The sequence below is a fragment of the Bos javanicus genome, chromosome 13, assembly GCF_032452875.1.
Source record: "Bos javanicus breed banteng chromosome 13, ARS-OSU_banteng_1.0, whole genome shotgun sequence".
Lineage (NCBI taxonomy): Eukaryota > Metazoa > Chordata > Mammalia > Artiodactyla > Bovidae > Bos > Bos javanicus.
In genome coordinates, this window is record NC_083880.1 from 17,938,386 (window position 1) to 17,961,400 (window position 23,015).

General features: G+C 34.9%; 1 protein-coding gene across 13 annotated transcripts in view; it reads left to right on the plus strand.

Annotated features, from left to right (window-relative positions):
• The window catches only part of ABI1 (abl interactor 1), an 87,983-nt gene that overhangs the window by 59,460 nt on the left and 5,508 nt on the right, over window positions 1–23,015 (plus strand). Inside the window, exons 3-11 of one of the 13 annotated variants that reach the window (XM_061435881.1) lie at window positions 2,725–2,901; window positions 4,959–4,973; window positions 5,707–5,807; window positions 6,955–7,095; window positions 10,479–10,579; window positions 11,476–11,556; window positions 15,190–15,366; window positions 18,297–18,383; window positions 22,218–22,403. In XM_061435881.1, coding sequence (XP_061291865.1) covers window positions 2,725–2,901; window positions 4,959–4,973; window positions 5,707–5,807; window positions 6,955–7,095; window positions 10,479–10,579; window positions 11,476–11,556; window positions 15,190–15,366; window positions 18,297–18,383; window positions 22,218–22,403 — 1,066 coding nt within the window. The remainder of the gene's footprint in view (window positions 1–2,724; window positions 2,902–4,958; window positions 4,974–5,706; window positions 5,808–6,954; window positions 7,096–10,478; window positions 10,580–11,475; window positions 11,557–15,189; window positions 15,367–18,296; window positions 18,384–22,217; window positions 22,404–23,015) is intronic. The other 12 variants (XM_061435882.1, XM_061435869.1, XM_061435870.1 and 9 more) reach the window with 12 other exon arrangements.

Sequence of the window (23,015 nt, forward strand, 5' to 3'; positions counted from 1 at the left end):
TAGAGTGGTTACAGTTTTCCTTCTTTCATGTTCAGTATAGATACACTGAGAGAACCTTATATACCCTTGCCTCCCTCTGCAGATAAATATTACTAGTTGTTTTCAGGGTCCACCAGGTGAGCTTAGTGAGTAGCTGACAGTAGCCAGGGCATCATTCAGGCTGCTGTTTTTGAAACTACTTCCTGGTACTCGTCCTGAAGCTGCCGCCCCAGTTCAGCCTCATTACTAAGCCCTGAAGTAGAGGACCAGAGACTGCCTGGAGGACCACACGAGTTGATCATGTTCACTCACGATTCCCAGGGACTTCTCTCAGTTTTCATTAGCTATCCTTTCATTCCAACTCTAAAAAACTTTGTCTTTGTTAGCACTCCATCTTCATTACCAAAGCTTCAAACATTGCAAGGGTTTTGAGATTTTACCCTTAGCAGATGCTCACAAGTTAAGCCAGCCACAATTCCATAGATGTGAGGAGAAGACGTGAGACTCCAGGTTAGAGACAAAGGTCATTATTGTCATAGTCAACACTGTGTCAGACACCAGCCCCACTTTCTATAGGATATGTCCGAGACAGCCAGATGGTGCCTGGCTGTACACAGTCAGGTGTGTTCCAGGAAAGGAGCTCCCAGCTTAGGGGACCAGCTCTTTTATAATGGGCAGTAAGCCTTCTTCGGAGAAGGCAATGGCACCCCACTCCAGTACTCTTGCCTGGAGAATCCCATAGATGGAGGAGCCTGGTAGGCTATAGTCCATGGGGTCGCTAAGAGTCGGACACGACTGAGTGACTTCACTTTCACTTTCACTTTCATGCATTGGAGAAGGAAATGGCAACCCACTCCAGTGTTCTTGCCTGGAGAATCCCAGGGACGGGGAAGCCTGGTTGGGCTGCTGTCTGTGGGGTCTCACAGAGTCGGACACGACTGAAGCGACTTAGCAACAGCAGCAGCAGCAGCAGTAAGCCTTCTGACGTTATCTTTGTTATACTGGACAGTAAGCCTACCTTTTGTAGTTTGAGGAGACACTATATCTTCTAAGGCTAGGGAATCAGCATCTCTTCTCACAAGGTGTGCAGAAATACACATAACATTAACCTTTATTTCCTGACAGTGCCCCCACCTCCACTCCCTTTCAGTTCATTTCACATGCTTCTGTTTTCTTACTGCTTTCTAACTGGTCTCATCCCAGTAGTCTTCTCTCTGTCCTCCTGTGCAAGAGGGATCTTTTAGAATATAGACCTGATGATATTGCTCAATTTGAATTTTTTATTGGTTTTTCATTACTATTGGGACTTCACTGATGGCTCAGATGGTAAAGAATCTGCCTGCAATGCAGGAGACCTGAGTTCGATCCCTGGGTCAGGAAGGTCCTTTAGAGAAGGGAATGGCTACTCACTCATTACTGTTAGGCCAAAGCTTAAACTGTTGAGTGGTCGTGTAACTATTTCTCATGTGCTGACTACTATCCAGCTTTTTTAAAAAATACTTACAGTTAAATAAGAAAAACAAAAACCTACCTTCTTTAAAGCTATAAAGGCCAGTACTAATGACGTGCCAGACATCACCTCAGATGAGTGTGGCTCCCCTCGCTCCCAGGCTGCAGCCTGCCCCTCAACACCCAGAGCCCCCGGTGCACCAAGCCCAAGTGCCCATATGAACCTCTCTGCCCCAGCTGAGGGCAAGACTATCTTGAGGCCAGAAGATGCAGAAGCCAGAGTATGAAGTGGAATGAATGCTCCTGTTTTGAGAAGCACACTTGTAACTGCATCTTTTGGAATCTTTTTGGGGGGCAGGGATTTCTGTACTTTTATTTCAGAGATTCTCTGGTCACAGGTTTTCCCCAGGGAACTTCTGAGAAATTTGCAGTTTCTTACCAGATGAAACGTGGAAATTTTGCCCTTAGTTCCATGCATCCCCACATCTCCTTCGCCCCCCCCGACCCTTTTTTAGTTTTAATTTATTGGTTAAACTTATGGTGGCAATCCGTGAGGTGTGTCAAAGAGTGTACAGATGTATGTGTGTATATTGTATGTATGCTAACATATTACTGAAGGACACATTTTAATAAATAAAAATTTCTGTCTTAAAAAAAAAAAAAGGCCAGTACTAGGTAGGCTGCAGATGTGTGGGCTCCTTGCTGCCAAATTGTAACCCCTGGTTTTCTCTGGTCTTCTTTTTTTTCCTTCTTAAACCTTTGTCTGTAATATGCTGTTCTTCTTGCCTTAAATAATTTCCATAATTTGCCTCTAATATTTGTTTATTTTTTAAAATGTACTTACTCTATTAAAGCCTTCTCAACCTAGTTGGATATCTTGCTCTGAACACCTTTAGAGTAATTGCAAATAAATTGTGCGTGTGTCACTATAGTAGTTACTTCATCTGGTTGTAATTTCTGATTTCTTTATCTGGTCTGTATCTACGCAAAATAAAGTGTAAGCGACACAGAGTAGGAGCCCTCCCTTTCCACACACACCAGGTCTTTGGGAGAGAAAATCGCTTCCCTCAGAATCACTTTGGAATCAAAACCAATAGTTTAGTTGGTGCTTTTAATCAGCTTTAGAGATCCCATGTTTCAGCGTCCAAGATATTAATTTGCTTAATTTTGAAGGGGAGCATGTAGTAGTATTCACTGAAAAATAGACATGTGATACATTCTTAATATGTGGACATTATATATATTATTTACTCTGCCAAACAATATTTTCTTGCTTTGTTCAAATTTAAAATATAGACTGTGGACATTCATAAAGAGAAAGTGGCTCGAAGAGAGATTGGTATTTTGACAACAAATAAGAATACATCAAGAACTCACAAAATAATAGCACCTGCGAACATGGAGCGACCTGTAAGGTATATTCGGAAACCTATTGACTATACAGTTCTGGATGATGTGGGCCACGGTGTCAAGGTAAGTGTCTTCATATTGTATTCTCTTAAAAATTTGCAGGCTATACAGTTTCAGAGTAAACTTGAATACATAGTAGAAACATTTAAAATTATCTGTTAATAATAATAGCTATAGAGCCTGGTTCATAACTTGTGAAGGATTTTCCACATATGTCTTTGTTTTCAAGCTTTGAAAAGATCATGTGATCTAAGGGTTGTTCTGTTTTATTAATGGAAACACTGAAGCTTTATAATACATAGGAATGGTGTTTTTAAAGGTTTCAGTTTTATTAGAGGAATGAACTGTGGAATCATTTCAAAGAGGAACTGGCATCTTACAGACTTTCATTCCTGTGGTATGCGAAGCTTATGATCTACTTAGGGCCTGCAGAAAGGGTGGAATAAGAGAGTTCTATTGTTTTCAACCTTAGAGTCCAGGGAGCTGGTAAACTGACTCATCCATAAATGTAAATGTTAAGGAAATGAAGTGAGATCTTAAGGAAATAAAAAGCCTAGTTTTATTTCCTTAAGATGTTTTAGTTCTAAAACGTGCTTGGGAGACACTGAAGTGGAAGTTTTTAAGTTGCTAACCAATTACATTTTGAGTTGTAAGGTATAGAGATCATTTCCTTCCAACACTCCTAACATCTTTGTGTAAATTTACACACACTTAACAGAGGAGGCTGTGCTCCATAACAGGTAAAGGTTACACCATTACACAGTAGCAGAATTCAAGTAGAATTTTTATTCCCAAATAAATTATCGTTTCACCCTTTCATTTGGGACTAGTTTATACTTGAGTGCTATTTTTTTGTTTTCTCTTTCACTTGAAACAGCATATGAGGGAAGATGTATGATCATATTTAGAATATTTCTAAGTTACTTTAGAATAGTATTTAGTGTATTTTAATGCTATCACATTAATATGTCTTTTCTTCAAAGATAATGAGGTTATTCAAATTTAATTTCTAAATCCAATTGTGAAATGTAGTGGCAAGGTAGGATTCCAGACATTGTTTAATCTAGATAATAATGAGCCGTGTTATTCTAAACAAACGTTAAAGAATACCAAAGTTCTGGCACAGTTTCTAGCAATAAGAATATGGGTCAAGCAAGGTATATTCCGTTTTTGGATGCTTTCCTTAATGTTGCTTTTATGGTCACTTGAAAAATGATAAGATACAAATTTAGAATGGCAAATGAGATGGAAAGAACTTGAGGGAACCCCTTTTTCCCCAGTGTAGAAAAAGTCTTCAATCTGAAGATAATTTTCCTTAAGTGGCATGTTGCAAGTAGGCTGCTTTGGACACATTAGTTCATATATATAAGCTGGCCAGGTTTTAAAGATGTAGCCTTTAGGATCAAAGCAGCTTTTTTTCAGTTCTGAATTTTGATCAGACTTGTTCAGAAGGAAATTTAGAACTAAAACAAACTCTATTTACTAGTGCTGGCCTCTTAGGATTTGGATTCTTAAGCTACACATGAGAGGGTTTCCAGACCCTATTTGTTTGTTTGTTCCTTAATTAGAATTTGGCTAAGATGTTATGGTGCATTGTAATTTTGTTTTAAACCCTGAGCTGCTAGGTCCTTTTCTGAATTTGGAAGCAACCTGTAATTTTGGATTTTAACATTTACAGTTGATCACTCTTTAAAATTCTGTACCATTCCAATAATGAAGCATGAGCATTCATTGTCCAGTAGGCTTAAGGTCTGTGCACTGAGGCATTAAAATAGCCATACGTTTAATGAGCTATGTGTTTGTATTTAAATCAGAGTTTGTTTTTTATCATCCATGATTCAGTTGAATTAGTTTGATAGGATAAAATACTGACCTAAGAAATTACATAATTTGCATGAGATTGGCATAATTAAGTGGTAATTTTCTTATGAATATATTACTTTGAATAAATATATGATACCTATGAATATTTCCCTACTGCTTGTGGATGTCTTTTCTTTATAAAATACTTAAAATATGACTGGGTAAAAGCTTATTAACATGAATCAAGTAACTGTCCTATCAGATAAGATATCTAGAATTAATTTCTACTTTTTCCCCCCTTTTTTGCCAACGTAAAGTGGCTAAAAGCCAAGGTAAGAGATACTACTTATCACTTGATCCACGGTATTCCTTCTGTATTGATAGAGGCTGCAGAGCCACTAAAACTTGAAAACTTCTCCTATGTCTGTCTGCTTTTTTCCCCATAGGATTTATATGGGTTAAATATACTCAAACCCAGTTCAAATCAGCAACATTTAGCTTGGATGTGTTAATATATCAAAGATATATTGACATCTGCATTTATATAGGAACATTAATTTTGCTAACATTTATTGCTTTGCTCATTTTTTGATAGTTGCCTTGCTTTTATTGACTTACAATTAGGAGGTTTCCCAGACATTACATGTGACTTTGTTACTGAGTTGTTGGGATAGAGATGATTTTTCAGATGAATATTTTAGCAAGTTGACACTGAGATCTGTAGTTTGTATTCATGCACACGTTTCGAAAATTTCAGGAAACCGAATATTTGAATTGCAGAAAAGTTAGATCTCAGTGAGCATGTATAACAATAAAATAATATATAAAATTGAGTAATCTCACCTGTATTTTGCAATTAATTGGCATGAAGGGCGCAAAATAATATGAAAAGCCAAGTGCAAGTGGTATTTTGACTTTTTAAAATATAGTACCAAAGTCTGTTATTAAAGCTGTCTGGGAATCCTTATTTCACATTCTGATATTTAAAAAATAATAATACATGGTGTCAAAACACCAAGAGAACAATTTGATATAAAAATAAAAGCGTTTCTTTCCACATTTTAGCATGGAAATAACCAGCCTGCAAGAACTGGCACGCTGTCGAGAACAAACCCTCCTACTCAGAAACCACCGAGTCCTCCCATGTCAGGCCGGGGGACGCTGGGGTAAGCACTCAGTTACATCTGTGTTCTTCAGATCCAGTGAAGGAAATCAAAGTGAATCCAAAATGAATCTGCCTGTTCTGTAATTTCTCTGAGGAACTCTGTACCAGAAAAGTTTTTTGTATGTGTATAAATGAGCATTGTCTATTATTTTCCAATTCATTATAAAAATTTTATATACATATATATAAATCTGACCTTAAAATGAAATATTTATTAAAATGAAATAACCAGAGGTTTCCGTATATATTGTCTTTACATGTATTTGCAATATTTATATTACAGAACTTTGAATAAGTGGCCTGTTTTGCATACTTGGTTTGGTAGCTTGCAGTTCTTCCATTTCCCCCATTTCTGCTTTCCCTGACACTTGGGAATCTTTACTGGGAATCCTTCTAACTGTGCTTCTGCTGGTCATTTTGGGGCCCTTCATTCTATAGTAGCTTTATGAGAAGGCCAGTGCAGAAGGAGAAAAGATAAGTTTGTGCCTTCTTCCTTCCCAGTTTTCAATGCAATGCAAATACTGAATACTTGGTAAGACAGTCCTGAAAGATTATTCACGTTATTGTAGACTATAGACTCCTTGTTTTGGGGGGAGGGGTGGTAGAATCGTTACTTTATAGTAACAGGAATCAGTAAGCAACATTTTTTGTAGGCTCTTAGTTTCAATTTTCATTTTGTGAACCCCTTGCCCCTGAAAAAAACCATGAAGTTGTTAAATAGAAAAGTTAAATCGTTTATTGAGAAATTAATGGCATCACTACTGGGGCCAGAATGTACTTGCCCATATATTAATATTCCCGTATTGAGGTAGGAATAAACTACAGAGGAGATATTTAGCTTCCACAATATATAAGGACAGTGCCTTGTGGGTTACTGAGTTGGGAATCATATGTGTTTCAAAGTTTCATATTACTGAGCATTTAAAAAATTATAACTATTATTTTTAGAAAGAAAAGGTAACAGATTTTAGCTTTTGTTAAAGTAACAAAATTCATATGTTCCTATTAAAGCATTTTCTAGAAACAAACTTTAGTATTTAAAAGAAATTGTGTTATACTTGGTAATAAAGGGATAGTCACAAATTTGGGGGGGAAATACCATTTTATCTTTCTTATCCATTACTCCTTTCTCTATTATGCTTCTTTAGACGAAATACTCCTTACAAAACCCTTGAGCCTGTTAAACCTCCAACAGTTCCTAATGACTACATGACAAGTCCTGCAAGGCTGGGAAGTCAGCATAGTCCAGGCAGGACGGCTTCTTTAAATCAGAGACCGAGGACACACAGGTAAATTTTTAGATTGAGCCTTTGAACAGCTGAGAATGTATGTTATTGATTGGTGACAGACTCCTGTAGAATTATAGGTAAAGGGCTCCTCTGATGCTAACATAGATGGTAAGGTTGAGGATGATAATACTGTACACATTTCTGTAAAGTTACATCATGACTTCTATTTTTTTAGATTTTTTAGTATCTATACTGCTAGCAGATTGCTAGTATTTCTTCTTTTTGACAAAGGTACATATGTACATTTGGATGAAGACTAAAGAATTTTTTTTTTATGGTCATTTAGGAAAAAAAGATCAAGATAACCACTGTGAAATTTTTTGGGTAAATGGTTAAATATCAGAAACTATCCAATGAGATTTAAACTTGAAGCTCTGAGGAAGAATTTCTTAGGAGAGTTGATAGACTGCAGAGTATATTATTATATAAATTGTTTTTTTAAGAAGTTCTAGAAATCAACTACCCAGTGGATTTTTTTCCCCTTTGTTTTAAAAAATGTATTAATTTTTGGCTGTGCTGGTTCTTCGTTGCTGTGCGGGTTTTTCTCTAAAGTAGAGGTGAGCAGGGGCCGCGCTCTAGTTGCAGCGCACAAGCTTTTCATTGTTGTGGCTTCTCTTGTTGTAGAGCGTGGGCTTTAGTGGTGGCGGCACGTGGGCATAGCAGTTGTGCTTCTCAGACTCTCGAGCACAGGCTCAGTAGCTGTGGCGCCCTGGGCTTTTAGTTGCCCTGCAGTGTGTGGGATCTTCGCAGATCAGGGATTGAACCTTTGTCTCCTGCGTTGGCAGGTGGATTATTTACCACTGAGCCACCAGGGAATCTACCCAGTGGATTTTTAAAAACTTGATATGGAACATAACGTGCATTTCAGAAAAGGAGATAATTTATTAATATAAAACTTGATGTATTAATAGAAACTGAATATAGTCAAGTAACATCACGCAGATGAAAAAATGGAATAGTAGCAGCAACCCAGAAGTCCGCTTCAGGCCTTTCCCAGTGATTGCTTCTACTTCCCTCCCCCTAAAGTCACTACTTTTTTTGGGGAGTACTTTATTGTATAGTTTAATTTTTTCATTTAATTTTTACCTCTCTTTTAATAACTTGGGCAAGGAACTGCTCTTTCCCTTGATTTTTGGTTGGTTTTATTAGAGATATAACTTGGTAAAATTATTTTGAAGGATTCAGTTCCATAGGGTATACCAAGCTCTTAAATGCTATGTAATTGTTATTTGTTGTTACTATTCCTGTTAGTAAATAAATAGTCATATTGATGTCTGCAGTTATAGTATCAGTTACAGTATGAATTCAGTGAGGACCAAAATTGTTTTTTAAATTGTTTCTTTATATATTTATTATTGAATTATTACATCAAAGTATGATTTTTCTCTGTAGTGATATAGTAATAGTTTAATCATATTCAACAACTAAGTTACTTCATTATACTAGGGATATATACCAGTGAGATAACGGTTTTTTTTTTCAGGAACTTGTTCTATTAGAATAGGGATCAACAAACTATTTTATCAAGGACCAGGTTGTCATTACTTTAGGATTTGTGGTCCATATGGTCTCTGCTGCAGTTACTCAGCTCTGTCATGAGAGCAGCCACCAGCAGCATGTAAATGAATGAGCATGGCTGTATTCCAACAAAACTTAATATACGGCACTGAAATTTGAATTTCACATAATTTTAATGTGTCATAAAATATTATTATTTTGATTTTTTCCAACTAATTAAAATATTAAAAAGTGTACTTAGCTCATGGATTATAAAAATCAGACTATGGGCCAAATTTGGCTTGTAGGCTGTAACTTGCAAACGTCCATGTTAGAAAAAGGCATACAGATTAGTTAATCATACAAGCACATAAGTGCATCTGTCTGTTATATGGTGGTGGCACAAAGCAGAGTATTGACTAGCTTGGGAGGAGGGAGGCCTTCACATCAGACCTTTTTTTGTTATATAAATATTTTTTCCCCTTCTGTTAGTATGTGACAGTGTAATTATAGATGGATCATATTGAAGAAAATAAATTAGACAGTGTAGATTATTACTCTGCTGGGTTTCTGGGCCTATTGAACCAATGATGTTGAGTTCTAAAAATATAATATGGAGCTTCAGGCTACATGGGTACATATGTATATTTGCATATGTGTACATGTGTACTCCTAAAAGGAATCAACCCTGAATATTCATTGGAAAGACTGAAGCTGAAGCTCTAATACTTTGGCCACCTGATGCAAAGAACTGACTCATTGGAAAAGACTCTGCTGGGAAAGATTGAGGACAAAAGAAGGTGGTGGCAGAGGATGAGATGGCTAGATAGCATCACCGACTCAATGGACATGCCTTTGAGCAAATTCAGGGAGATAGTGAAGGACAGGGAAGCCTGGCATGCTTCAGTCCATGGGGTCACAAAGAGTCGGACATGGTTTAGCGACTGAACAACAACATGTCCACTCTACATTACTGAAACTGGTCAGTGTGAGGTTGTATACCTAAAGGGACAGTAAGTCCATAGAAGTTAAAATTTAATAGTATCCACTATTCTACAATGTTCCTTGGTGAAATTTCATTATTTTCTTTCTCATTTGCTTATTTTTCCAAAAGTTTCCCTGTCTTATTACTGTTCTTTGAGATTAATTAGAGATTAGAGATTAATTAGATTAATAAATTGCATACTAATTTCAGACTAAGGTTGGTTACCATTTTTATTCACTTCCATAGCATCTTTTGTGGCTTCCATCCCACTATTTTTTAACTTCTGTTTTCCCATTCTCAGCCAAGAGGTCCATGACAGTGTAGTTCATGTCTGCTTTGTTTACTGCTATTTATACTAGGTTTTAAATAAATCCTTGCTGATTCATTGTACATGAGATTGTATTGGTCATTCATTTCTCAGTGATCTCTCAACAGTTCTGAGTACTATGTGATTATATTGGTTTTCCAGTAGATGGAGAAACATAGTGAAACACATGGACTTCCCTGTAGCTCAAACAGTAAAGAACCTGCCTGTGATGCAGGAGACCAGGGTTCAACCCCTGGGTTGGGAAGTTCCTCTGGAGAAGGAAATGGCAATCCACTCCAGTATTCTTGCCTGGAGAATTCCTTGGAGAGAGAAGCCTGGCGGGCTACAGTCCGTGGGGGCACAAAGAGTCGGACACAACTGAGCAACTAACACAAAGTCAAACACAAAAACCACTTCAGGTATTAGAGTTAAAATTTGTATCGGACAGTTAAAACGTTTCTTTCTGTGTAAGCATGTGTATATATATCCACACACACATCCATCATAACAGTATCTGGTGGTTTTGAATTGATAATATTTTTTGAAGGAATCCCTAGAATTGCTGTTTTCATGGTTTTTCTCTCCCTTTTGCAGTGGAAGCAGCGGAGGAAGTGGCAGCCGAGAGAACAGTGGCAGCAGCAGTATTGGCATTCCCATCGCCGTGCCTACACCCTCACCACCCACCATTGGACCAGGTATGTCATCCACTAATCCATTGTCATATGTGGTAGTATTTATGAGCTTTATTATGGAAGTCTGAAGCAATTTAGTTACGTTAGATGAAACTATTAAATTTATGTGATTGTTGCCAGAATGAAAGCTAACACTTAAAAACAATTTTTGATTGGTTTTCAGAGTTTTTAGAGTTTTGCAGCTGTTTCTCCTTACTTATAAAAAAAGCATATTAAATAACTTGTGGGCCATTTTGCTTCAGAAATACTTGGTTACTAGTCAAGAATGATAATTATTATTTCAAGAGCAAACCAATAATTGTTGATAATTCAACTGAAAGATCAGTGTCTTTAATGTGAATTATGCATCACTGAACCTTGATGTTGCCTTGTAGGCTGCTAGGTGTGTCAACTCTGGTGATAGCTGGTTGTGACCTTCCTGCTTTTATGTATGATATTCGATACATATGTCAGTAAAATGCTCTGAATGTAATGTGGGATTAAACTAAGAAAAGCTCTTTTACTTTTTAGATTATATAAAAATTTAAGAAATCATAGTAGAGCTATGATTAGTCCCTTGATTGTTTAGTAAATGAAAGGAAGACTTTTTGTTGTTAAAATATACATTTGAAAAGTGAGTTTGATAATCAAAACTGGGGAAAATTCTTAGTTTCTCAAGGATGTTGTTGAAAAAGGAGAAAAAGCTACTTATAAAAACAGGTGTATTTTATAGTTAATGAAAGTGTGATCTCAGTGACCTTTTTACCTTGTAAAATTCTTATTCTTTGGAACATATGCTTTGCATATGGGTATCTTTCTCTCTTTTTTTCTTCTTTCCAAAGCATTGTACTTTCTTACTGTTTCAGAATGATTAGTTCTCTTTCTTGCACTCTGACCTGAATTATAAACTATTTTATTAGAAAACATTTCTGTCCTTCCTCCTTCTGGAGCTCCACCAGCACCACCTCTTCCACTTCCCCTCCCTGCGAACACTGTGATAGGTGAGACTGCATAACCACTGGAGTGATTTAACTTACTGTGCCTAGTTCATAGTCAGCTCCTGTCAGACGGTTAGCTTGTGTAGTTATTAGGGGGTAGGTGGTAGTACAAAGTTTTAAGTATTAAATCTAATTTACACTAATTTCTCCTTGTGGAAGGCCTCTGAAGTTACACAGAAACTTCTCTGTGATGTCAAATCTGTCTCTGCCTTGTTTATAACCAATTTAATGTGGTTAAGCTTTTGTTTTGTTTAGATCTTTCTAAGAATATTATAGCAGTGATTGTTCAGAAAAAAATTTTTTATTAGTGATGCAGTATTTTTTAAAGTGAGACTTGATTTGGAACTCCCTGGTGTATACAACAGTCAAAGGAGTGGGGTGAAGGAAGAAAAATGGAAAAGAGAATGATGTGTGGGGTGCTTTGAGGTTTTCCTGTGGCTCACAGTTGTAAGACTCTGATATAGTCGAGGATTTATGGCATCTGAGGGTGCAGTGAAAACAGTTTTTTTTATCAATAAAATACAGTTAAATTGTTCCCAGGTTGAGGGAGACTGGATTGAGCATATAAGAATTCTAAATATAGACTATATAAAACCATTCAGCCTAGAAATGCACAGTAGCATTTGGGTGGAAATGGATAAAGAACTGTTTCAAATAATGGAGCTTAGGTGAAATAAAACCATCTAGCATCTTCTTTTAAAAACATTGGCACTTGTACTCAAAAGAAAAGGAAGTAATTAAAAAAGGCCCTAGTAATAGAAGTTGTTGGCAGAAAGTTCATCTGGAAAAAATAAATGCCCTCAACCTAATTAATAATCAGGAAGATAGAAAATAAAAACCAGTGGATACTGTTTTATAGCTACTAGATAGGTAAACATGTCAAAGTCCCCTAGTACCAAATGCCAGTGAGGGTGCGCAGTAACAGAAAGGTGCATTGCTGGGGGGAGTTTGTTAGTTAATATGCTCCCTTTAGAAAGTAATTTGTTGTTACTCAGTTAAGTTGAATCAGGTTTCTCACCTTAGATTTATCAATTTAATTTCTAGATATTTCCCCTAGAGTACTGGTTCTCAAAATATAGGTATGTGACTCCTGGGTGTTGCCAAAATCCTTTCTTGGCGTTTTTGAGGTTAGAATTATCTCCATAATAATACTAAGACTTGTTTGCCATTTTCATTCTCATTCTGGTACAAGGACACAGTGGAATTTTCCAGAGGCTACGTAACATTTGATAGCATCATTTTTGACAGCTAAAGGAATGTGTATTTGTGTATTTATGTGTTTTAAAGATAAATAAGTTTTAATTTCTAATATGGTAATTACCTATTCCTGTAGCTCACTTCAATAAAATTTTTTTGAGGTTCTCTAATTTTAGAGTGGACCCTAAAGACCAAAAAGTTTAACCACCACTGTATTAGAGCAGTGGCTTTTGAAATATGATTTCCAGATCAACAGCATCATTGTTGTGGGAGCTAGTTAGGAATGTAAATTCTCAGGTCCCATTCCAGACCTCCTCATTCAGAAACTGAGACTGGAGCCAAGCAGCTTGTATCACAATACGCCCTTAAGATAAAATTCTGATCAGTGTTTGAGAACCACTGTTTTCAGAGAAATTGAGGAACCATAATTAGGAATGTTTATAATGGTGGTATAATAATAGCAACAATCTAGATGCAATTCAAATGTCTAACAGTGGAATGGATAAGTAATTGTAATTGTGGCATGTTTGTATGTAAATAAAGCAAAAAAATAAATGATATATTGATATACTTATCAACGTGAATGAATCTTAATATAAAAGGAAAACAGCAAACCAACAGAATATATAATCCTATATAATCAAATATACAAGTAATATTTATATATATAAACAGATTATATATAACCATTGTAAATAGTTATATATATACATTAGTATATGTATTATTTATATGTACATAGCATATATAATTATATATACATCAGTCACATACGCTTTTTATGACTTATTTCATAATAAAATACTAAATTAAATTCTAAAATTGGCCTGGTTTGGAACTATATAAATAGGTCTATTTGGTTTTCAATCACCAAAAAAAAATAACCTGGATTTTATATAGTTTTTATATAAGTCAAAGAAATATAAAAAATCATTTTAAGATTTCTATTAAAAATGGTTAAAGGATTACCTCTTAAGCTCCTTGGAAAACTTAGCTGTCCAGAATTACTCATTCTCAAAGGCATTTGAATAGACTGTTATTTTAAAAGTGTGTCTCTGTTTAGAAAATGAGTGTGTGAATGATTTAATTAGTGACTGCCTATGGCGGAGAAGGCAATGGCACTCCACTCCAGTACTCTTGCTTGGAAAATCCCATGGACGGAGGAGCCTGTTATGCTGCAATCCATGGGGTCGCTAAGAGTCGGACACGACTGAAGTGACTTAGCATAGCATAGCATGGCTTGGGAGCTCCAAAATGTTAAATATTAGCACTTCTTTTAATGAACAGCCTCTGCTGTATGATTTTTCTAATAATTTGTATGGCCTCTAGGAGAGGTTAAATGAAATGACTGAATGAAAGGAAACCAGGATTCTGCCTTTTTATTTCTTCAGTCGTGATTAGATGTTTGGGAGAATGATATAAATCCTGAAGTTGCCTGGAAGATATAGTTAACTTTAGCGGCTTTGAACTTTATATTAACCTTTAAAATTTTAAACTTTGAAGATGTTGGTAAAGATGACATTGAATAAAATTTTAAGTATTGTTAATACTTTAGTTAGTTTAAATATGTTTGAAATTAAAAAGAAAAGATTGCTTTGGATGTACTATGGGGGAAAAAAAGCCCTCCAAATATGTGGGGAAAGATAGTGGATTTTCTACCCAAAGCTGCCTTAAAATGTCCATATTTTACAGTCTTAAAGTTTTTTTCAGTTTTATCAGTCACAGAAATTTAAGTGATAGGGTAAAGTGTGGAATTCTTAAAAGTTTGGCGATATACAACAAATCTGACACAGGTGCTTTGAAGCTAGAAATTGTGCTTCTCTAAAAAAATGATTCCACTATAATTTGCATTGATAATAACTGCTAATAACAGTAAACAGTCAAATATAGTAGTAAATGTGGAAAATAAGCTTACCTGTTTAGACTTTATAATTTAAGCGGGTTTGGCTGGCTAGATTGTTAGACTGTTGCTGTAGACTTGCCAGTGAAAAAGAAGTGTACAATCCAGATACTAAGGTATTCACATCTAAAAACAATGCTTTTCACCTCAGACTGTCATTTGGTACTTATCTTGTTGGAGAGACACAGTTGACATATAAAAACTGTACATTCTGAAATAACAAAGAAAAAGATTATACATTTTATTAGCAAAATACCACTTGGGATTATGCTGAATTAAAAGACTGAAGAATGTTTCATACTTAACTTTTGCACTTTCCACACAGTATCTGTTTTTTCTGCTTTTTTGTAAGTTTTTTTAAGTTCAGAGATAGAGCTATTTGTGTTGTGTCTTTACTTTTCTCTTTATTTTGTGCTGTGGACTTTAAAAAGTGATAAAAAATGTTTCTTGCTGAGAGTCTGCTTCTCTTTGTTCTGCCATCGGAGGTTACCCGCGATGCTCAAGTTCTTTGTTGGTTGCCTTTGACTAATGCTTTCCAGCAGCCCCGGGCTCAGCTCCTGGTTCCCAGTATGGCACAATGACCAGGCAGATTTCTCGGCACAACTCTACCACTTCCTCGACATCTTCTGGTGGATACAGACGGACTCCCTCTGTGACGGCTCAGTTTTCTGCTCAGCCTCATGTTAATGGAGGTCCACTTTATTCTCAGAATTCAAGTAAGCTTGTGCTTAGCAGGCGCACGCAGCAGTGGAGCTCCTTTTGAAGGAAATTATTTTAAATTGTTCTTGCCAGTGATAGACAACAATTGAAACCATGTTATTTCATGTTTGTTTTAAGAAGTTAGACCTTGAATCATATAATTTTAAAAATAATTGCTTATCACTTTGAAAAACTTCCGATTCACTAAGTATACTGTAAATAGAACTAAAGAGGCAAAATTCTGAAATGAATTAAGCTGAATTTAAAAATAATGGCATGTTTGATACAGTTTGATAACAGTAAAATTAAAAATATTGTGACAATTTTTCTTTTCAATAATATAACAAAATTGCTGGCTATCACTTTTAAGCTTTTTAACCTATACTGAAATAAGTTCCAGACCATTAAAAACCATTCTTGATGTCTGCTTATTCTGTCTCTAATAATTATAACAGTGGGGAGGACTTTCTTTTGATAAATCCTTTCTGTTCACCTCAGAGTGCACATCTCAACACTAACTGCAATCAGTGTTTAAAGGCTGATAAGATTAGAAAATAACTTTGGCATAGAGTGAGTAGTCATTAATTTCACTTTCCATATCAGGATGCTCAATCCAACCAGGAGAAATCTGAAATGAGCCAGTTGTTCAGTATTTGTTATTGGCTTGAAACAGTGATCACCAGACATAGACTCAGACATGCTTTCTCATGTGGTTTTTCTGGCTACTTTCTGGAGCTGCATGTTATTTTATGTTACCTAAAAAATACTGAACACTCCATATTTACACAGGAAGTTGGGTTTTAAATTCTTTTTATTTATGATGCATGTTTTCAACAAGTGTTTTAAAGTAGAACTAAATTCTCTCTTTTTTTTTGGTTAAATTTTAAAGACTTAATTGTGGTTATAAGCAAAAAGCCTTCTAAGAATTGAAAATCACTTTAGCAGAAATATCATAATTCACAAGTAATCCCAAAATTTATATTATAGAACCCTTTTCCAGACTGAAATTCTCATCCAAGCTCCTGAGAAATGTTCCGTTAGAATTTTACCTCACATTTCCCCTATTCTCCTCTTGGTAAAGAAAAGTAGCTGGTGGCTGAGAATCCCGCAGTTAATCTGATCATTAGTCTCACTACTTTCATGAACCTTTTTTTTTCATATTATGCTGCATTTTTAGATCTCATCTTTGTGTTTTTTTTCTTTTCCACACTTAGACATTTACTGTTTACTCCGCAAATAGGGCTTCTGGTGACTCTTCACCTGATACCTGTTTGTGTAGTTCTGTTTCAACACCGCTTGGTTTGGTTGCTTATCCTCAAAGAAGACACTGTCATTACTGATTGTCCATATTTTTGGATATTGTAAAGCAAATTTGCTTCACATTTTAAACATATGATTATGTATTGTCAAATCAATTGTCCTTCAACCCGAGTTACTGTTGGTGTTGTAGTGGTAGCATGTGAGTGTTTTTAGTGTTTTGATGTGCATATTCTGTGCATATGATTAGTATTATTGCAGCATAACCTTTCTTTTCTTTATGTACTAACCAGCATGGCTAGTTACTAAGGGTTGTTTTTTTAAATTTTTAGGTTTGTGGAAGTTTAAAAAAAATTTTTTTTACATTGAAAAGGTATATAATCTTTTCTTTATTAAAACTATCATATATAAATGTGTATATACTGGAACATTATATACACACATGTATATACAAGTATATACACACATGTATATACTTCTATATACAGAGTATCAGAACGAACCAGGACTAATTTCATAGTGAATTCAATGTTGTTTTTAGCCATACAATGGATATAAATACACATACATTGCTTTGTTGTTTATTTGTACACACTGAACCTCTTTCAGATTTTTATGCTTACCAAACAATTTTTAGATTGGATTAATGGAAACAGTCTTTCAGTTAAATGATCTTTGGGAGCCAATAAATTTTCCCTGTCAATTTAGTGTCATTTCTTGGTGACTGCCAGTAAACAGAATTTTGTAATACAAAAGGAAGAAGGTCCCTTGAAATATCCCTTGAAATTCAGTAAACAATTAACATGGTATATGGAGCATTCTTATTCCCTAGTAAATTTAAGAGTGATGTATTTAAAATTGTCAACTTAAAAAATAATAGTAACCTTTTTTTTTCCCTAGAGAGCTGATATATAGAATATATTTAGCTACATAATGAGATTATATTATATAATCATACAATTGTTATATAATTATCATCATTATAATTATTAAATCATGCAATTTACATGATAAATCATGATTTTATACTATCATGTAATTATATAATATACATTATATAGTTAATCTTATTATAACATACATGCATGTTATATATAATAAGATTATATTATATATAATTTAGATGTATGCTATAGATACATAAGAACTGTTTTTAAAGGAAACCTATAACTAATGCATTTATTTATACATGGAATAAACAGCTATACCATAACATTTTTGTTTTGTTTATGTGAATTCTGATTTACAGCATTACCCTTAAGCTAGACATACCTGTTAGGATTAGAGAGGTAAGGTAAACTAACAGTATCCTAGAAACCTTTATTGGTATTTTATTCTTACGTGTTTTGTTAAAGTCTTTTCTTAGAATTCAAAATTTTCATTGCATAAAAGTGAAGGTGATGGTAAATCTAAATCTTCCCCAAACACTATAACAGTAGGATTAAAATAAATGTATTTGTTTTTTAATAAAACTACCAGTTGGCTAAGCACAACTCAGCTTTAGGTTTGTTTGTGGGAAATGAAGGTTCTGCAGGTTTTTGTTTTGTTTCTTGTTTTGTTTTGTTTCATTTACAAACTGTTCTTTGCATACTTATGTTTGTGGTCCTTGTAACTGACTTCTGCTTTTTGTTTGTTTCCTTTTCTTTCCTTTATCTGTTTTACTTCCCCCATTCTGTGTTGTCATCGCCAGTTTCTATTGCTCCACCCCCTCCCCCTATGCCTCAGTTGACTCCACAGATACCTCTCACAGGCTTCGTGGCCAGGGTGCAGGAAAACAGTAAGTTTGGAAAACCTGAGCTGTCCAAGAGTAGAGGCTGTCTCCTTATAGCATGCATGGCTGATGAGTCATCATTTTCCTTACTTTTGTTGAGAAGCTAATCTTACCTTGAAAATAGGTGCAGATCCGTTATTGAAACTGAAGAGCACGATCTTCAGTTTTCCTCTGTGTGCATGGTTACTGACTCAGATGAATGTCACAACTGCAATTTCCTCTGTATTCACATGCTCTAAAACATGAAATCAGATCTTTGCAGATTCTTAAGGAAAGCATAATCAAAGCCTCAAATTAAAATTGTGTTGAAACTACTAGCTTTCAATAGTTTTTAGGGGAATTAGTTTTCTGTTGCCAGCTAACTCATCAAGATGCATCGTTACACTGTGAGATTAAATTTATTAGGACAGGTGGTTTGTTTTATTTTCTTTGTTTTGGTTTTTGGGTGGGTTTTTTTTGGCATTTTCTCCTTTAGTTACAAAACATTTGTGAAGAAAACTTTGTAGCCTTTGATTTTTATACATAAACAATTTTGAACTTATATAAAGATTTGTTCAAATTTTTATGCATAAACAGTTTTGAACCTATATAAAGATTTGTTATTAGGATAAACAAGGATCTGCAAGAATAAGTAAATTACATCCATGCACTCCATTTAAGTGATGATCCATGTAGAGCCCTCTTTATGTTTTGGCCCATGAGGATGATTTCTGAACAGGCAGACTTGTTACCTTTTTTAGATCTTTTTGAAGGAAGGTCAGATTGACTAGGAAATTCTTTTGAATATATGAATTAGGATAGAAGTTTTTATTTTTTAATTACCACCTGATTACTTTGACGTTCTGGGAGATACATAATCCTAACTACATGATAATAGTGAATGTTATTTGGCAAAATGGAAAATACTGCTATTATTGAATTATCTTACGCCAAAAATGCTGAAGATGGTAAGGTGGTCGCGTACTAATTCACTTCATTTGGCATCATCACCATGCACATAAATCTCAGAAAGGTTTGAACAAGATGTGTAACTCAAATGACCAGCCCATCTTCCAGGAGAAAACATTGTGGCAAATTCCATCCTGCAGCTTCTCCTGACCTTGTTGTGTTATTCTCCACGTTTCCTCCCTTCGTCCAGTCAAATATTTGTTTACTCAGTGTTATGTCCCAGGCTCTGGGAGGAATATACATAGTCTAAGACAAAGTCCCCATCTTTAAGAAATGTGTGATTTAATAGACTTTCTATAAAAGTTTCATGATGCTGAAATTTCTGAGCCTAAACCAACCTTATCATTTACATTTGGTTGGAAACTCTTATGTGTTTAAACATGTAAAAATAAGCGAATCTTCTTTTTAAAAAATTAGTGGATAAAGGTAAATTGCTGATTCTTGGTGCTCCAAGAGTTTAAAAATTGTTTGCAAGAGTTTAAAAACAAAGCCAGTTCAACCTTTGAACTGCCTAATAGCCGAGAATTTTTAGGAAATGTTTTAAAATAGCCATAATAAACATCCATTTAGTGAGTCCAAAGCTCATTGATTAGATATTTGGTAATCCTTTTTTTAAACAGACATTCAGTGTAATGTACATGTATGGTCTTTGCTCTAGAAGCCATGGTACTATTTCAGTTCTTTTCCCAAACTTGTGATCTTGAGTCAGTAATTCTCTTGGTGCCACAGAATGCCTCGTTTCGTTTTATTTGGCATCTGTTTTCTTTGAAAGCATGTTAGGAAGATTGTTGTTAAATTGGTATCAGTATATTAAATGTTTTATGAATTACAAATTTTCTATGTTCTTTAATATTCACTTTCTTTGACAGAGTGGTAATAATGAATGCACAGAGCAGTTAACCTATTAATAAATGTGTTTCAGTTTAAGACATGAGCATCTAAAAAAGCAGTGTGTTTACATCTGTTTATGATTAACATCAGAAAGCGTTTTTGAACTAATTATACATGGTGTTAAACAGAGTATTATGCACAGAGAATTAGATGACAAGACGCTTGCCCCAGTGTATGCAATTTGAAGATAAGCCAATGTAAATTAACAGCAGTTGGGTATAAAGACAGTTGAATGAAAAATAGACTAGTAAGTTGTATATAAATCAAGAGTAAATGCACTTTAAGAATTCAGGCAAACATACATAATTTATTCATTAAGCCATATTAAGGATATGAGCTATGACTCTTTACTGTCAGAATGGATTCATATGCATTTTCTTCTCATCTCAATATTAGCAAGCTTTATGGAGAAGGGATTGGTAGAAATAAAATGGATCCTAGCATTTGTCAGAAGAATAAACTGCACACCTGTGTGAGAGCTGTCCATTCGAATGAGCATCAGCACACAGGACTTATTTCCTAATAGTCTTCTTTCTCACCCCAAATAGGATAAAATAGAAATCACAGAATTAAAGTGGTTGTCAGTAGGGCTCTTATGTGCATATGTTTTGCATATGTTTTAAATCTGGGTTCTTTGGTTATATTCTCAGCTCATTACTGCAAATAGGGTGTTGAAAACTTTAACACTATCTTAGAATAGATGATGACCATTTTCTTTGATCATATAAATAGCCCCAGAAATTGGCAGGTGAGGTAGTATGTTGGAATTATTAGTATGTTCGAATTCTGAATTCTCTCAGATACTGGAGACTATATAATTCTTTGTATCAAAATATTTTCTTTTTTTTTTTTTTTAAAGAAATTTGTGGATCAGAAATTTAAGAATTAGTTGTGCTTCAGCTCTGAATTCATTAATATTGGGAGCATTTGTTACCTGGTATCATAGTAATTCATTGAAACAATTCTAGCATGACATTTTTTCCATTTCACTGTTTACACCTTTATTTAAATCACACACATACATACCACAGCCATCTAGAACTTGAGGTGTGAATCGTTTTTATTGTTTTGCATGATTTGAGTTTTTTCTGTTTTTTTTTTTTTTTTTTTTTTAAAACATCTTCCTGCAGTACTTTATTTTTAAAATCTTTTATTGAGGATATATTCTTAGGAAATTGGATCTTTAGGATCTAGTCTTTCCCTCATTCCATTCTTAGTTTTATAAGCAATAATACAGAAGTCTTAGCTTGCTTTCTACATTGAAGAAGCTGATTATCTTTTTTTAAAGTTGATTATGAATACAAACATTAAAAAAATATTTAATGAGATTTTCTGCTAGCTTAGAATTATTTAACTTTAGATTTTTCTAAATCTTGTTAAATTTTCTTTTGTTAAAATTTAAATAATAGAAAACCTGCACACATAGAATCATACCTAACACCACAGCTTTTTTTCCCCCTTGCATAAAACAAATAAAAATCAACACATATCCACCCACTAGAGATTTCTTTGAAACTAAAGGTAACTAAAAGCCAAAATCGGGGACATGAATGTGCACAATAAATGGTTATCAAACCATTAAACTAACATTCATAATGTTTACCATAGTCCAAATGACAGATATGACATAAGGCTTATTTAAGGAGAGAGGCTAACTAAAGAGTGACATTTGTTGCGACCTGAACCTTGGAGTAAGGGAACTTCTTTCCTCCTGTAGTCTTATTTAAAAGAAAAAAGCAAAAAAAAAAGACATATTGTCTCCTAACCTCTGCATTCATTAATTTGTAGTACTTCCTAATACCTTTAATTTTAGCTCATTTTATTATTGCAAAATTATTCTTAAAAGTAGTAGAAGCTTTAACACACCAAGCTTTTATTTCTAATCTTGCATGTATTATTATAGTGCATGCTGTATATGATAGAGCTTCCTTAAATTCTGTTAACTTAGGAATTTCCATCTAATCTGATTTCTGATTTCAATTAATTATCTGAATTTTTTAGTTGCCGATAGTCCAACTCCACCACCACCACCTCCGCCAGACGACATCCCCATGTTTGATGACTCGCCACCTCCGCCACCGCCGCCGCCAGTGGATTATGAAGATGAGGAGGCTGCAGTAGTTCAGTATAACGACCCATACGCAGATGGGGATCCTGCTTGGGCCCCCAAGAATTATATTGAGAAAGGTAAGGTACAGTCATCACTGAATTGCTGTAACAGGAAGGAACCAGCGATGATCGTATTTTAGAGCTGTAAGGAACACCTAGTCCAGTATGTCTCTACCTTTTGAACACCCTTATTCAGCCAAGATGATTTAGTTCCTACACATTTCCCAATATAAAGCAAGGATTCTTTATTTTCTATTTATTTTTTAATTGGAGTATAGTTGATTTACAGTGTTGTTAGTTTCTAGTGTACAGCAAAGTGACTCAGTTATATGCCGAAGTGTATGTGTGTGTATATATATCTGAATTCTTTTTCAGATTTCTTCCATTATAGTTTATTACAGGATATTGAATATAGCTTCCTGTGCTATACAGTAGGTCCTTGCTGTTTATATTATATATAGTCGTTTGTATCTGCTAATTCTAGACTCTGAGTTTATCCCTACCCTACCCCTTCCCCTTTGGTAACTTAAGTTTTTCTATGTTTGTGTGTCTGTTTCTATTTTTCTTGAAAATTCATTTTGTATCATTTTTTTGATTTCACATATAACTGATATCACAAAGTATCTTGTCTTTCTCTGACTGCTTCCCTTAGTAAGTAGTAAGTAAGTGAGGTAATCTCTAGGGCCATCC